The sequence below is a fragment of the Corvus cornix genome, chromosome 3 (assembly GCF_000738735.6).
Source record: "Corvus cornix cornix isolate S_Up_H32 chromosome 3, ASM73873v5, whole genome shotgun sequence".
Lineage (NCBI taxonomy): Eukaryota > Metazoa > Chordata > Aves > Passeriformes > Corvidae > Corvus > Corvus cornix.
The window spans coordinates 30,563,032-30,577,765 of record NC_047056.1 but is presented as its reverse complement, the minus strand read 5'-3'; the positions used below and the strand labels follow the sequence as shown (position 1 = coordinate 30,577,765).

The window sequence follows — 14,734 nt, the reverse complement described above, 5'->3', positions numbered from 1 at the left end:
TCTGCAGAGTGCTGACAGCTCCAGAAAGATCTCTCTTAATGGACTTTAATAGTGATGCAGCACTAAACTTATATAGCACCTGCCACACCAAGGCATCCCAGTAGACTTCCCAAATAATAGAGTTTAAAGCTTCTACTTTCACAAGCCAAAGGCAAAGCTCAAGAGAACAAAATTAAGTTTAGCTTTTAAAATATTGACAAACTTGACACTATTAATTTCAAGAGGTGAATTCATCACTGCTGAAATCGATTGCAAGGGAGAAACCAGGAGAGGATCAGCAGAGACAGTATTGGTCAGCTCACAGCTACACACCTGCGTGGGAACCCAGGAATGAAAACCCTTGTTCAATGTGCAACAATTGCATGTTTACAGCTGTTTAACTCACTGCAATTAAAATCAGTCATCCAGAAAAGCAGCAAGAAGTCTGAAGTCAGACTTGCTGTATGTCATTTTGAGCTTTCATGCAGTACCTTCTATACAACGGTCTCAAAGCATTCTACAACTATTAAGAGGTTACGCCTCCCAGAGAGCAAAAGCATTACAGGCATTGCAAAACAAGACACATAAAGATCAAGCAATCTGTGGCAAGGAATTCACAGTAGTACTAATAGCAGAAACTCAGGATCTCAGGTTCTCAGATTCCCCATCTACCACTTAGTCAGCGAAGCTTCCTGAAACTCCAAGAGGTCAATGTGTTCCATGAATAACTTCTCTTTCACTTTGGTCCTAATCCTAAGAATGGTTGTGTAGGTGTTATTAAGGCTAAGATAACGTTAATAATTGTAGCTTTTAACTGGTATAAAGCAAGTGTCATTTCCTTTCATCAATAGGATTTCATGCTTTGAAAGCCAAGAAAGCAGGAGAAGAACCAGACATTATGTTTTCTGAGCAGACCAGTCTTTCAAGAATAAATGAAACAAGTCGGAAACATTTTGCAGACCACCTGAAGAAAGAATACAAGGACATGCTGAAATGTTTGGAACATTTATAAACACATTTGAACAGATCCTGGTAAGAGATTTTACCTAATTTCAACAGAATAGGAAACCTATTTCCTAGCTGAGTGCATGAGCTGATGAAAGCTGCTTCTGAATTGTGACTGCAAAGTTCAAGACAGGTCACACTTTTCAGTAGGAAATAGGGCACATGCTTATTTAGTGTTATAATCAATATATGCTTACCTTTTGGTTCCATATCTTTCAAAGTTAAATGCATCTTCAAATGATTACAGCTATTTCCTTATTCTCAAGTTACTTATCACATCTAATGTGAGCACCAATCTGTGCATCAAGATATAAGTTCCCATTTGAAACTGCTAAAATATTTTTTTTATCATGGCAATAAATGTTTTTGATTCAGACAGCATAAGTAACTGCACCTTATTGATATTATGCAGAACTGAGCTCAGAATAGGGCATTTTTATTTCTCTGCTGTAAGGTTGTCCTCCATGATTTTCAAACCACTCTCAGACATTTTGCTGCCAGGCAAAAGGTGACATGAAAAATCAGCTACTGGAAGGAAATGGTATGACTGGGCAAAAAGTATGCATAAAAAAGGGCAAAAAGAGCTCTTCTCAGAAAGAGAAAGTTTATAACCAAACTCAGTGGAAAACAAAATGGTCTGGGGATTCAAACTAGTCTTATCATCCCATATGGGAACTCCACCCTTCCCCAAGGTCATTCACACTTTCTGCCTCCTATGAAATCCACTTACAATCCTTTTTTGAGTGTTTATTGAAGGTGTGAAGAGGGAAATATCTCTGAATGAGCTATGTCTAGCTAGGAACCAATTTGAACCTTCCACCTACTCCACAAATTTGCAGCATCACTTCTTTACACCTATGGGCCGAACATTTGACTGTGGAAACCAAAATGCTAACCTGGTGCTCTTGGGTTCTCCTACATTTTTTTGGTGTCGGGACAATACAGCTGGGTAAAGCAGGTAACAAAATCAAAGGCCCAGTTCTGTCACTTAATGAAAATATGGGAGTACTGTCAGCGCTATCCAATGAAGAAGGTACATCTTTGGGTTAAACAGATCCAAAATATGAAGTATTAGTGGATTTGGATGTGAAAATGATGAAGAGATATGTTATCCCAAATGCCAAAGCCCCACAAAGACACAGCATAAAACATGAGGCACAGTGCACAGTCAAGCTCCCCTTGGTTCATGCATTAGCCAGCATGAGCTGGGAAAGAGGCAGTGTAAGAAAAAAAAAGTGTGTCCTAACTTTCGTATCCACAGCTGGGGCAAATAGTCATCAAGAAGCAGTTGATGCTGGTACTGATAAAGGAGGAAGTCAGTCTAGGCTGGGTCATGGAGCAAAGGATCAGAGAGCTAAAGGAACAAAGGTATTATATAGGAGTGACATGTCTAATCGGGTGGGCCTTTCTGAGAGACACTGCCCCCCAGGCAGGGAGTTCGGTGGGGGACTGAGAAGCTTTAGCACCTTGCAGGGAAGAGAATGAATGATAACAGCTTTTTGCTAGGTTTTATGCAGGGTTGGCATGGGACAACAAGAGAGGGAAGTTTAGAAGGTGGGTACTTTAGCCTGGGGCTTTTAGTGACTTTGTACCTGTAGAGGATTTTATGTGTTTCATTCAGGAGCCCAGTACTGCTGGGCACTGTCACAACATAAACTACAAAGGCAGTTCTGCCTTGATAAAGTTACCAGCCAGGAACAGGGAGCCCAGAACAGATCAATATATAATGTGGGAGTCATTGGCAAACCACCTGCTTAACCAATGTCTAACAGCCTGTCGCCAGAAATAGCATACAGGAGACTAACATGGGTGTAAGAGACTCTGCAGTAAATAATTCTGGATTATGCTACAGCTAACTATTGGTAGTTTGTCTCTCATCCATTTTTGTCCTGCTTTACCTATGGCTGCTGTCCTCATGCATTTTACTTCAATCCCCAGAAAAAAAGAAAGCTAGCCATAGACCTTTTTGCAGGGGTACAAATTAGAGCCTAGCTTTCAGTGTAAGCTGAACCCAAACTGGACACAACTGAAACCTAGACAGCAGAGTTTAATTTTAGTAGTCCTTCAAAGCCATCACATCTCCTAAGCCTGTATTTTCCAGACTCTCTATTGCCCCTTCTTTTCCTCCAGCTTACTGGAAGCCACCTGCTTGTTTCTAGTAAAGCTGAAACCCAAGATATCACAACATTCTCCATTGCTTCACTGCTCAGCTCTCTTCAACAGCCTGAAAAGACACTACCTGAGTGGACTATTTGCTGGGCTGTGTGCTCAGTCCTGGGTGCTCACTTGTGAGAGACAGGGAAAGAATGTGGTTTGGGTAAGCACATTGACACCTGCATGAAAACAGACGTGGGAAGATGGCAAAGAAAAGGCTTGGGCAGATGTATGTCCTGCTTTGGGGCAGGTTAAATACAATTACACCATCTCTCTATCTACATTACAGGAAATGTACTGCAAGAGCTGTCATGAGGCTGTCCCAGAGGAAGGTGACTGACAAGGCACACGGACAAGTGTTGATACAGAATCAAAGCAGAGAGAGCAGAGTCCTTGTGAGAGCCCTTGGCAACAGAGGACCAGAAAACCAGGAATAGACCTTGGGACAGATTGTGCAATTAAGTGGAGCTGGAGATAATTGTGTTTTAAAGATCTCTTGGGGAATGGGCTCAGAATAAACGTAGCAGCGGAGTTGGATCTGCAGCTATGTATAAAGCAACTGATGCATTTTTTAGCATAACACAGGAAATGGAGAACCATGGTCTACATGAGTAAATTTCTTTTGAGCAAGTCAGTGTGCTGTTAGCCAGATGTGCTGATACCAGGGGTGCAACATTGTCCCACACAGACCCTTACAATCCCAGGGCTATGCTGAATGCACACATTGACAGGAATAATAGTGTCCAAAAGTTATTTTTCACAGCCTGCTATTTGGGAATAATGCAGAAAGCTGCAGAAGAAATAATTTTTTAACCATCTTCTGTTTCTTGGTTCCAACGTTACCTGGATGTTCACCCCTGTTATTCCTTATTCCTGACTGGGTGCTTCCCTAATTTTTTTTTTTTCTTTTTTTTCCCTGGAGGACGGACTTGCTACAAGCTCTGATCTTCACAAGCAGCATAAATGTCCAACAGCGGCCAGCTAGCTCTCCCTATTCATTCATATGACGATCAGTCAACAGGTGCTGAAATCTGCTGCCCATGCATGTGTGTAAACTAGCATAGCTTTGAACCACTTGCTGGAGAAGTCTCCTGATCTTCTCACAGATGTTGTGCAGATGCACTGTGCTGCAGTAAAGATGAGCTGCATCCAGCAGGCTTTGCTAGCAGCATGGCCATGTCTTTAGTGCACCAGATGTGTGCACTAGCAGCAGCTCAGAATATATAAACCATCTGCTCCCAGGTACTTAGATTTCAGCATTTAACTTCTGGAACCAGAGCAATGCAGTCTGCTTTTTTAAAAAAAGAGATACCCAGCTTTCAGTTTCAGCACTACAGCATCCCTTGCCTGGTTGCTGGAGCCCTTTTTCCCCAGTGCAGCCAAGGGCCAGGTGAACGACCCGTGAGAGCAGCTATCTCCCCCGCTGCAGTAAATCAGCATTGCCAGAAAGTGCTGAAGTAGAAGTGAGAGAGTCACAGTGTGTGACCTTCTGAAAGCAGGGAAGTGATGGTCCCATCCCAGAAATGCAGGGAGGCACCACTGACAATGAGTAATGGCTTTCGACACCTACTCCCAATCGTGCCCTTGAGGGGCTTGTGACACCTTCTGATCCCAGAAGTGAATGAGCTTACTTAGTAACAAAAGTAGGTAACAACAGTGCTTCACTAATAAGCACAGGCAGCTCACACCTCAGAGCTGTTGTCTATAAATTGCCTTCAAAAGGTGGTAGAAATTCCTGAATAGGGTTTTTCAAGATTTTCTTTGACCAGGAAAGCAGATAGCTTTCTTCCCTGGTGAACTGATTAGGTTTGCGCTGACACAGTCTTAATCCAGTCTTGACTACGATTAACAGAATCGGAAAACAAGGCAGTTCGTCCCAGATCCCATTCTGAGGTGTTGAACTGTCACATTTTTTCAGAAATAGAAGTCATTACAGACAAAGCCACTCTGCCAGCTTTTCCCTTGGTCTTCTTAAACCTCTCATGTTAACCACTGCTGGGGGGGGGTTAATAAAGAAATGAGTAAACTCAGCAGGTAACACAGGTGACAGTCCCAGCAACACAGACAAGATTCAGGAGGCTAATTGTGACAGAAAGGGCTTGAGGATCCCAGCTCAGAAGTCTCTCAGTTTTTGTATTGCTTCCTAAGAGCTCGGTGATAACCTCCCCTTTCCTATCCTCCTGTTACTCTTTTCTCCATTGCTATGGTTTCTGCCTGTGGTATTTCACTGAACTATTTTCAGCTTGTTAACCATTGACTTGCCCCATGTTCCACCTCTTTCCATCAGCAGCCTTCAAGATGTACCCTGTAAGCTGTCCTTCTGTTGAAAAGTTGTCTGTAAAATGTAAAATGCAATAATCCTTCTGAAAGCCATATGCAAACCCCAATAGTGATTTATTCTCTCTCTCCTGCATGCATAGTTTAGACTTCACAATCACCCAGTGTCTCGTTCCTGTGCCAGCACTCAGCTCCACACCTGAATGTAGGCATTCGCCCTGGTCTTCTAGCCAGACTCTTACTCCACTCACATCTTCAATTTGTCCTACAAATCCATACATTTGGACCCCATGCAGGCCTGACTCACTGCTGAAGTCAAAGATGTGTCTGGGAAGCTGGAAGGGTAAGTGGACCTTCAGAAAGTGAAGAAGCTGCAGTGAGTCTGCTTCCATCTCCTCTCCCTGCTCCAAGACCTCAACCTCCCTCACCCATACACAAACAGCCACTTTCCCTCCCACCTGCTCGTAAGGAGTCCTCCCTCTGCAGCAGCTGTGTGACTCTGGGGCCACCTATGTACTTGGTATGTTACAGACTATTGCAATCTGGGATGGAGAGTCCCAAAGACTTTGGGACAAGGCTTGCCATGCCTGCTGCTGTGCTAGGAAAAGGATGGCTGCTCCTTGTGCTATGGGGAGATAATCATCTCCCCTGCCTCCACCCAGCAGTGGCCCCACACCATGCAGCCCATCCCTCTTTCTGCACTGCTGGTACCATCAACACAGCTGTGCAGGAGCAAAGTAAGGATCAGCAGCTGGAGTTTCACAGCTGCTCCCACTGGGGCTTGTGGTCACAAAGTTCAAGTGCTGCAGCCTATCTCTCCTCCAGTCTGCTCTGCACCTTCTGTCCCAACTACAATGTTTTTGCGCAGATCAATTTCTTTCTCTTGCAGCTGGGCCAAGGTTTCTCAGCATGGCTGGTATCTTGTCAGAAACATCTTCCTAACTACTGCTTCACTTCCAGATTCTGACTCCTAACTCCCCCAGTTCCTTGGAAACCATTCTTTCATGGCTTGCTGCTCTGATTTCTGATCTGTTGCTTTGCTGTCTAGATTCTCCTCAAATTTCTTGCCTGACTGAACCAAAATGGGGTATCCTGGCTTTAGCGGTACCCTGTTAGAGTGAAGTGCTTTGCAGCTTGACAAAGGGGGGTATAGAAATCCCCTGCTGAATTTCTAAGGAAAATTCAAACCCTCAGCATTCTCCTTACCTTCAACGAGCACCATTTCCTCACTCTCCAGCAAATACTCCGCTCCTCCAAACTGGAGTAGCAGTTCTCCCCTTCGGGTGAAAGATTCCTTCAGATCTCAGTGTTTTCAGGGAGAGGAGAGGAGAGTAGGGCACACTGCCCCAGGAGTGTGCAAGAGGCAGGACAGGATTCTCCAGCAGCCCCTCACCAATTCGCCTTCTTTTCAGTATCTGTCCAAGGCCAGTGGCTGCTGTCCTGGCCGAGGGAGGACTCAGCTGCTCAGGGCCACCACCTCCTCCAACCTTTCCTGCTTGTATTCTGCCATCAGCTTGATGTGACAGGAAGAATGTGAAACACTTGGGGCTCTCTGGAGGTGTGACTCCCAGCCTGGGGTCAGAAGGCGGCACAGATTTAACAGTGTGGGCAGAACATTTGAGGACCACCACAAGCACTGGTCAGCCCCAGCAGATGATGCTGCATGGCATGATAGTTGTGGTTGGCCACACAGCGTTCCTGCAAGTCCACCTGGAGTCTGCCCAGTTATTTCCAGCCCACAGCTGGGGAAATGCGTCTCAGAGGAAAGGCAAGGGAACTGAGCACAAATGTGGTAGTTCAGTTATACGGCGTAAAGGAAAGCTGTCATTGTGCACACAGCAGGGAAAACTGTGCCATGGGTACAACTGTTAACACTTTAAACTTGTTTTATAACAGCATCAGACAAATTTGAAACAGCTGCTCTGTATGCTCTTCATTTCCAGTGGCAGTGTCTTTTTTTTTTTCACTTGCTGAAAAAGAAATTGGTGCTGCTGCTGTTTACAAAATTACCCGAGCTGCACTTACGACTTCTAACTTCTGATCTTGCTGTGATCACATGGATACCATGAATGGCAGGATCAGGATTTGCTCTGCTAACACTGGTGCCACAGCCCTGAAAAAGCTAAATGCTGGATACATTATGGAGGGGAGCAGGCAGGGGCACCAAGGGAGAACTGTCGGCTCTCATTTCACATTCTCTAGGACCTTTTGTCATTGAACTACCAAACACTTTCTCATGACGCCAGGCAATTAAGCCTCCCTGACACTGGAGTGTTTATGAGGGAATTACTGCTCATCTCAGCCATGCTCAGAAACACCAGGTCAGAAGTCAGAGAATTAATAAACCTATTGAGGTGCCAAGAAATATGTTCAGTTGCCGTGTCCCTGGGGCTGACATCTTCAGAGCAGTGGAGAAAAGCGCAGAAATAGCTTATATTCAAACAGATTACCAGGGCAGGCACCTTCCAATCTAATGAAGGCTGAACTTTTTCATATTTATACAAGATGAGATTTTATAATGCTTCTTTATCTGTGTTGCAGTAGGACCCAGAAGACCTAGGTGCAGACAAGATCCCTTTGCACAAGGCATTATGAAAATGCTGAAGACAAGTAAAGAAAACAGAATATATAAATATTACTAATATTCTACCTTTCCATTTAACCATACTCTTTTGGCCTAAGCTGCTTTTTCAAATGGAAGGACAAGTATAGTGCTTTATTAATTTTTACCCATGTAATTTATAAACCAAGTAGTTGCAGCAAAGATGATTTGGGATACCACTGTTGAGCAAACCTGGACACTGTGGCAGAGGAAGCAAGTCCTGGGAGGTGCTTATAGGAGCACCCAAGGCATGAGTTCTGCAAGATGGCAGAGACTCTGCATCAGTTGCTATACTGGGAGTTGAGCAATGAGAATGGTATTACTAGCTCTGCAGGTGCCTTCTTGTGTGACCCAAGGCAGCTTGTTTCACTTTCCAAAGCTGCTGTCCTCCTGGTAAAATTGCTGTTAACAATGCTTACCTTTTAATTTTTATAAAAAAAAGTCCTGGAGATCATTTGCTAAAAGGAACATTCAAAGGCTAAGAATGGTCTTTGCTGAGCCTGCCATCCAGCACCAGGAAATGCCTAGCACAAATTCAGCATCATTACAGATTCATAAGTCTCATGATTTCTAATAATAATGAAAGTCTCACTTATATAGAACATAGAACCATTGCATCATTTAGGTTGGAAAAGACCTTTAAGATCACTGTGTTCAACCGTTAACCCAGCACTGCCACTAAGCCATGTCCCAAAATGCCACATCTACATCTTTTAACATCTGCAGGTTTATTTTTCTGTGAGCGATTTCAGAATTAGTGGTTGTCACCCCACTGTGTGAGGTCACTACTCACTATTGTTTTCTAGGCATCCTCACTCCTTTTACTAAATCATGTCTAATATTCTGATTTTTTATTTGGAATATTTTATCTGGCATTTTTAGACTAGCCTAGAATGTTTGTTTAATTGCACTCTAATTTTTCCATTTGTGCTTTTTTCAAAGTGCCCTGGATTACATAAGGGGCAGAGAGGGGAAGTAATACATGTGTGAAAAAAATAAAAGTATTATTAGTTGCCTCTGGCTTAGTCATAATAATGCAAATTGCACCTGGTTAAGAATTTTCTCTTTGACCTTGGACCCTCCATCCAGCCATTAATTGCAAAGAAATGGCACTCTCTTAGTCACAGTAATAGCAACAACAGCAACTTTTCATTTCTAAAAACACCATCCAATAAAGATTCCTTTACCAGAGTGCCCATGAGATTATTGTTTCCACTTGAGAAAATGAAACTGAGACACAAAGACACTTAAAATAACCAGAAGAATGTCGAAGTCCCAACTTGAAATTCTGTGTTGTAATTACTTAAACTTATCCTTTAGTTTTCAAGCTTATGTTTTATTTTTTAAAAAGACACAGCTACAAAAACCTTCCAATCTGCATGACTCATAAATTGTTAATTCATGAGTGGTAAATTTTTTTTTTTTTTTCTTTCTCAACACAAGCAGTGTTGAGAGCCAAGATGAGTTTGGCTTGCCTTCTTTAATCTGGAGCCTTCCTTCAAGCAGCAAAGAAAACTGAGTTGGATTCACTGAAGCCCAGGCTAGAGGCTAAGGTGCGGGCACTTCTCTCTTCAGACAGCTTGCACTGACACCTAACTTACACTAAATGAATAAGCAAATGTTGAGGCATTCAGCTGGATCACACCCTGCCAGGCCAGGTGCATACAAAAACCAAGGTATGCGGAGAAAATGAGATGAGCTATGCAGTGAGGAGCAGGCATTTGCAAGCCTGGCAGCCTCAGTCCTGATTCAGCCAGCCTTTGGCACAGTTCAGTCACCTTTTCTGAGGTCAGATCCATGTTGCTGACTTGCTGCAGGTTAATGCCTTCATGGTCTGCAGCCCATGCCCTGAGCTCTAGTGAATCATCATAATTGTTCACTTTTATCGTTTGCTGTGGCTAGAGCTCAGACATGTCCTCTCTGCTGCCCTTTCTCACACGCTCATTTTATTTCTCAGCCTCAGTACAGGTTCTAACAAGAATGATCTTCCAAAAAAAAAGGATTTCATTAAGAATATCTTCCTACTGAAGAGGAATAAAAAGTGGTGATTATTTCAATCAGTTCAAGAGTCTGTCAAACAGACTGGCATCACGAGTCACTTTTATCATTTCATGGTAATTTAGATCTCAAGATGAGAAGAAGATGTACAATACTTGTGACATTCTCCACCTGCTCCACTTTAGGGTTGTGCACATGTATCTCAGTCAAGCAATCATGTTTATACTAAAATAAACCACCCCCAAATGTTCTGATTATATACAGGTACAACCTTTTCTAGCATACTGAGGAAAAAAAAGAAAGGGAGCACTTAAGAAACAATGGTATTTAATTGATGCTTCTAAATTTGGTGGAGTTTTGCCTCCTAATTCTGTGAGGTCCATTACCTCATCTAATCCTGCAATAGCGTCCTGCTGAGAATGAGCTAGAAGTGAACCTCAGTAAGAGGTTAAAAATAAGACTTCAGCATGAGAACATTTTCTGCATATGTCCTAAGAATTTCTCTCCTTAGAGACATCTGTTTGTATTTTTTACTAAATTCTGTGTGTCCTGCTAGCAAATACCTTCTATTTTTGTTGACAATTTAAAATAAGAATGTATGGTTATAATCTCTCAAATGGCCAGACAGTAAACATTAGATTTTTCAAGTATTTCAGTGTCTGCAGCCTGTATTTTGGCTGCTTTTCTCCATATTCTCTGAATTGTCTGCAAAAATATGCCTGGAGAATAGCTGCAGGGTTACTCATTAAAAAGGATTAGCACCTTCCCCATCTCTTTCATGCATTCAGATACTCAGAACTAAAATTGCATGAGCTGTTTCTCTTGTTAAGTACTTAAACTGTTGCTCACTACTCCTGGCATCACTCTTCTCCAAATTACCTTCCCATCACTCAGTAGGTTTTTTCCCCTACATAATGCAAGTTTACAATGCATATTTGCTTCTAAAGGTTGAAACATGCTTTGCTGTATCTGGACCATTTGATGACTTTCTGCATATGAATATTCCCGGCCCTGTCCAACTAGCATGCTGCATATCTCTCCATGTGTTTCCTAAGTGCTGTTTATCCATTTGTCTGTGGATCCTTGTACATTGTTGAGAAAGCATCCAGGGCCTGGACTCTGGATGAAAAAAGCCAGCGAAAATGTCAGTTAGCACTGAAACTCCTCAGGGACCAGAGGTCTGCCTCAAGAGGGGATCTGTTGGAGGGAGAGCCTGCACACTGAATGGAGGCTGCAATGCCCTGTTCATGACTGCATTAATTTTAGATCAGCTGAACCAGTTTTCTCCTTGCCAGCCTCTAAAGAAGCATCGCTCAGCCGTACTTTCCCTCGCTGCCACATTTCAACACAAAAACAGGCTTTCTGGTGGTTGCAAATGGATGGATGTGATTAGCAGACACATGACACAAATCAAAACATTAATGGGTTTAGAAAACCAGGTGCAGATTAACACACTGAATTTGCAGGAAACTACGCTGAACTGATACATTGGCAATTTTCTGTTGTCTAAACAAAGTAGGAAATACCACAGATATACAGCAGCAGTGTTGCAAAGGTCATATTAAAAAAAAAAAAAAAAAAGGCCAAATACATTATTACAAACATGGCATGAAATCAAAGCACATGCTCTCCCCTCTTCTCTGTCCCACAGTATTCAACTGCACTGTAATCCTGAAGTCCATCACGTGTGCATGTCCCTGAGATTATTCTTCCTTAGGGCATTAGTAGTAGCCAGAGTTAGTTGTGTCTCTTCATTGGCATCATGCTTAATACGTGTTTGCTTTGTGGAATAACACTGTCCCTAAACTCATGTTTTTCTTTGTGTTTAACTTTGGAGTGAATTACTGCACCCTTGTAGGGTTTTTAAAAATCTGAACTCCTTGGAAAACTGGACATTTTACATTATCCCAACATCACTTTACAAAATTATAGACCCATAGAATAGCCTGGGTTGGAAGGGACTTAAAAGATAGATCATCTAATTCCAACCCCCCTGCCACAGGCAGGGACACATTTCACTAGACCAGTGCTCAGAGCCCCATCCAAGCTGGCCTGGAACACTCCCAGGGATGGAGCATCCACAGTTTCTCTAGGCAACCTGTTCCAGGGCCTCACCACTCCCACAGATAAATATTTTTTTCTTATTATCTAATCTAAATCTACCCTCTGTCAGTTTAAAGCCATTCCCCCTTGCCCTTCTCCCTACGTGCCCGTGTAAATAGACTCTCTCCTTCTTTCTTGTAGGCTCCCTTCAGGTACTAAAAGCCACGGCTTATTTGAAATGACACAAAAGCACTGAGCAGAGAGAATGCTTCTCCACAACACTTGTAACGCTAACTCAGTATGAGCTTACCATAATAGCAATTATAGACATAAAGCCTATTAGATCATCTTTAAAAGCCACTCCTTGTCTGAGGGGAGTTTACAGCTTCTGGTAGTAGTACAGGTAGCCAGCACGAAAGAGACCATTTAAGTTTCCAGTTGACTTAGTGGCTTAAACGGCTGAGTTTAACAAGGCCAGGGCTATTTTTTTGCATGTACTCACTTTTCTTGGTACCCTCAGCAGTTCAGCTGTGTCCCCAGAGAGTTTTGTCAAGAGGCAGCCCTGGTGCTTCAGTGCACAGGGTGGGCTGCAGCCACAGACACTTTAGAGGGCAGACAGCTGCATCAGTGGGGAGTCAGGCAACCGCAGACTACAACAGTTTGATAAAATCACCATCATTAGTAAACTGTCACGAACCAGCCTCTTCACAAGAGGTCTGTTTACGTGATTTCAATTAAATTCCAACTTTTTAATCAAAAGTTTTAAGCATGTGTGTATCTGTACTTTGTTATTGCTTTTTTTCTGTCATGAATTAATTTGATAAAAAAATGCTTTAGGAAGCTTAATATTAAAGCCATAATATCGCTGACAGAATTAAGTAGTTGTTCACAAAGATCCACATACTCTGAACTTTGTTAAGAATGTTTATTATTTTCAAAGTTTAATAACCTTAGTTTTAATTGCAAAGCAAAAATCCAAGTATAAGACCGGCAACAGCAGTCAGGAATAGATCAAAATTCCACCTTCATTAATGCCACACCAAGTATTGGTGTCACCAATTGTCACACCACACATTTTCCACTCAGATCTGAAATTTCTGGGGGAGGGGGTGGTCACCACTATTTTCCATTTCAGACAAAACCAAGGTAGAGAGAGCGCAAGGCTGTAACTTGCTCAGTATTATTGGCTAAACCAGTACCAGAAGTACAATCCCCATTACTCAGCCCACAAGCCCAGATGCTGGAAATTCCCCTCTCCTTTCCTGTCCGTCAAAGGGCGGCAGCCAGTAATGACCGTGCCCGCTGTGCTCTTCCCTCCCTGCCATACCTTACCTCTTGCAGGTCCCAGAGAATGGGGCCAGAGCAGCCTGCCTTCAGCCAGCCCACAGCTCCGTGTCCTCACGCAGCAAATGGTGTTTACCACAGGCGAGGAGACCCCCGAGTACGTCAAAAACCTACACGGCTTTATTTCGGACTGAGGGAAACCCAGGACGAACGTCTACAGAATAAGAAGGGAAATAGAAGGCCAAACGTCGCCCTCGGGGCCCTCCAGACCTCCCTCCAAGCGGAGCCCACAGGGAACAAGTCCCTGTCCTCTCCCTGCACCGTACCGGAGCCCCCCAGAGCCGCCCAGCCTCCGGGGAGAGCTCCCGAGCGCGCACAGCCGGCCCAGCCCCGGCACACTGCGCTGGCAGCGACCAGGACAAGTGAAAGATATTCAGTACCCCCCCATAGCGAAGAAGCCCCCGGCACTGCGGGAGCGGCAGCCCGGGACAGCCCCAGCCCGGCCCCCGGGGACCCGCTCCCTCCGACCGACTTCCGCGTCGAGGACCCGTCTGCGCATGTGCGAGCGGCACCGGCACCCCCCCACCCCACCGGCCGTCCCTGGCTGTACCACTGTGTACCCAACGTACGGGTAGAGGCAAAGGAGGGGAGCGGTTCCAGGTAGCTCTGCGGGCCTCAGCCCCGCCTGAGGCTCCTCATGGAGAAACCTGTTCTCTTCTCGAGACTACGGGTGCCCTCCAAACTCGCTTCTCACCCAGCTCCCGCACGCGATCTACCCCAACTTCCCCCGGGGATGTCCTGTGGTACATGCCGCTCCCAGCTGATTCGGTAGCTTGACGAAACCATTGCGCTCAGGACGGGGGAGCCACGGTGCCGGAGGGGGGAACGCATTGTTGCGCGAGGGGCCGAACGGCGCTCCGGGGAGGGCGGGCGCGCGCCGCTGCGGCACCGGAGCGGTCACCGGCACCGGCGGGCGGGCGGCGCCGCCGCACGGAGCTCCGCGTTCCCGTGGCGCCCCGTCTCCGCTCCCCTGCCCGCCCCACCGGCAGGGCGCGGCCGGGCCCCCCCGCGCCCTCCCCTCCGCCGCCTCCCCAGTGGTGCCGCCCGGCTCCAGCTGACCGGCCTGGAATCCCGGCCGGGAGCCGCGCGCCCCCCGCCCGCCGCCGCCCGCGCCCCGGCCCCACCATGGGAGACGCCGGCAGCGAGCGCAGCAAGGCGCCCAGCCTGCCCCCGCGCTGCCCCTGCGGCTTCTGGGGGTGAGCCGGGCCCGGGGCTGGGCTGGGGCGGAGAGGGACGGAGGGGGGCGGGCGGCCAGGCGAAGGGCGAGGCGGCGGGGGGCCGCGGCCGGGCGGGGGGGGACGGGCCAGGTCGTAACCCCGGCCTCGGGCCTGT

General features: G+C 45.5%; 2 protein-coding genes across 4 annotated transcripts in view; one reads left to right on the top strand and one right to left on the bottom strand.

Annotated features, from left to right (window-relative positions):
- Positions 1-14,233, bottom strand: part of LOC109143534 — a 48,373-nt gene extending 34,140 nt beyond the window's left edge. Inside the window, exons 1-3 of the mRNA XM_039568576.1 lie at positions 14,119-14,233; positions 13,669-14,033; positions 13,391-13,556 (exon numbers count right to left, since the gene is read on the bottom strand). Of these exons, the coding sequence (XP_039424510.1) occupies positions 13,391-13,556; positions 13,669-14,033; positions 14,119-14,233 (646 nt within the window). The remainder of the gene's footprint in view (positions 1-13,390; positions 13,557-13,668; positions 14,034-14,118) is intronic.
- ZFAND3 (zinc finger AN1-type containing 3) overlaps positions 13,929-14,734 on the top strand; it is a 138,214-nt gene continuing 137,408 nt past the window's right edge. Inside the window, exon 1 of one of the 3 annotated variants that reach the window (XM_039568165.1) lies at positions 13,929-14,002. Coding sequence is in view for 2 of the 3 variants with exons in the window: in XM_039568163.1 (XP_039424097.1) it covers positions 14,528-14,598 (71 nt within the window). In the remaining variant the exon portion in view is untranslated. Of the gene's footprint in view, positions 14,003-14,442; positions 14,599-14,734 lie in introns of those variants that run through there. The other 2 variants (XM_039568163.1, XM_039568164.1) reach the window with 2 other exon arrangements.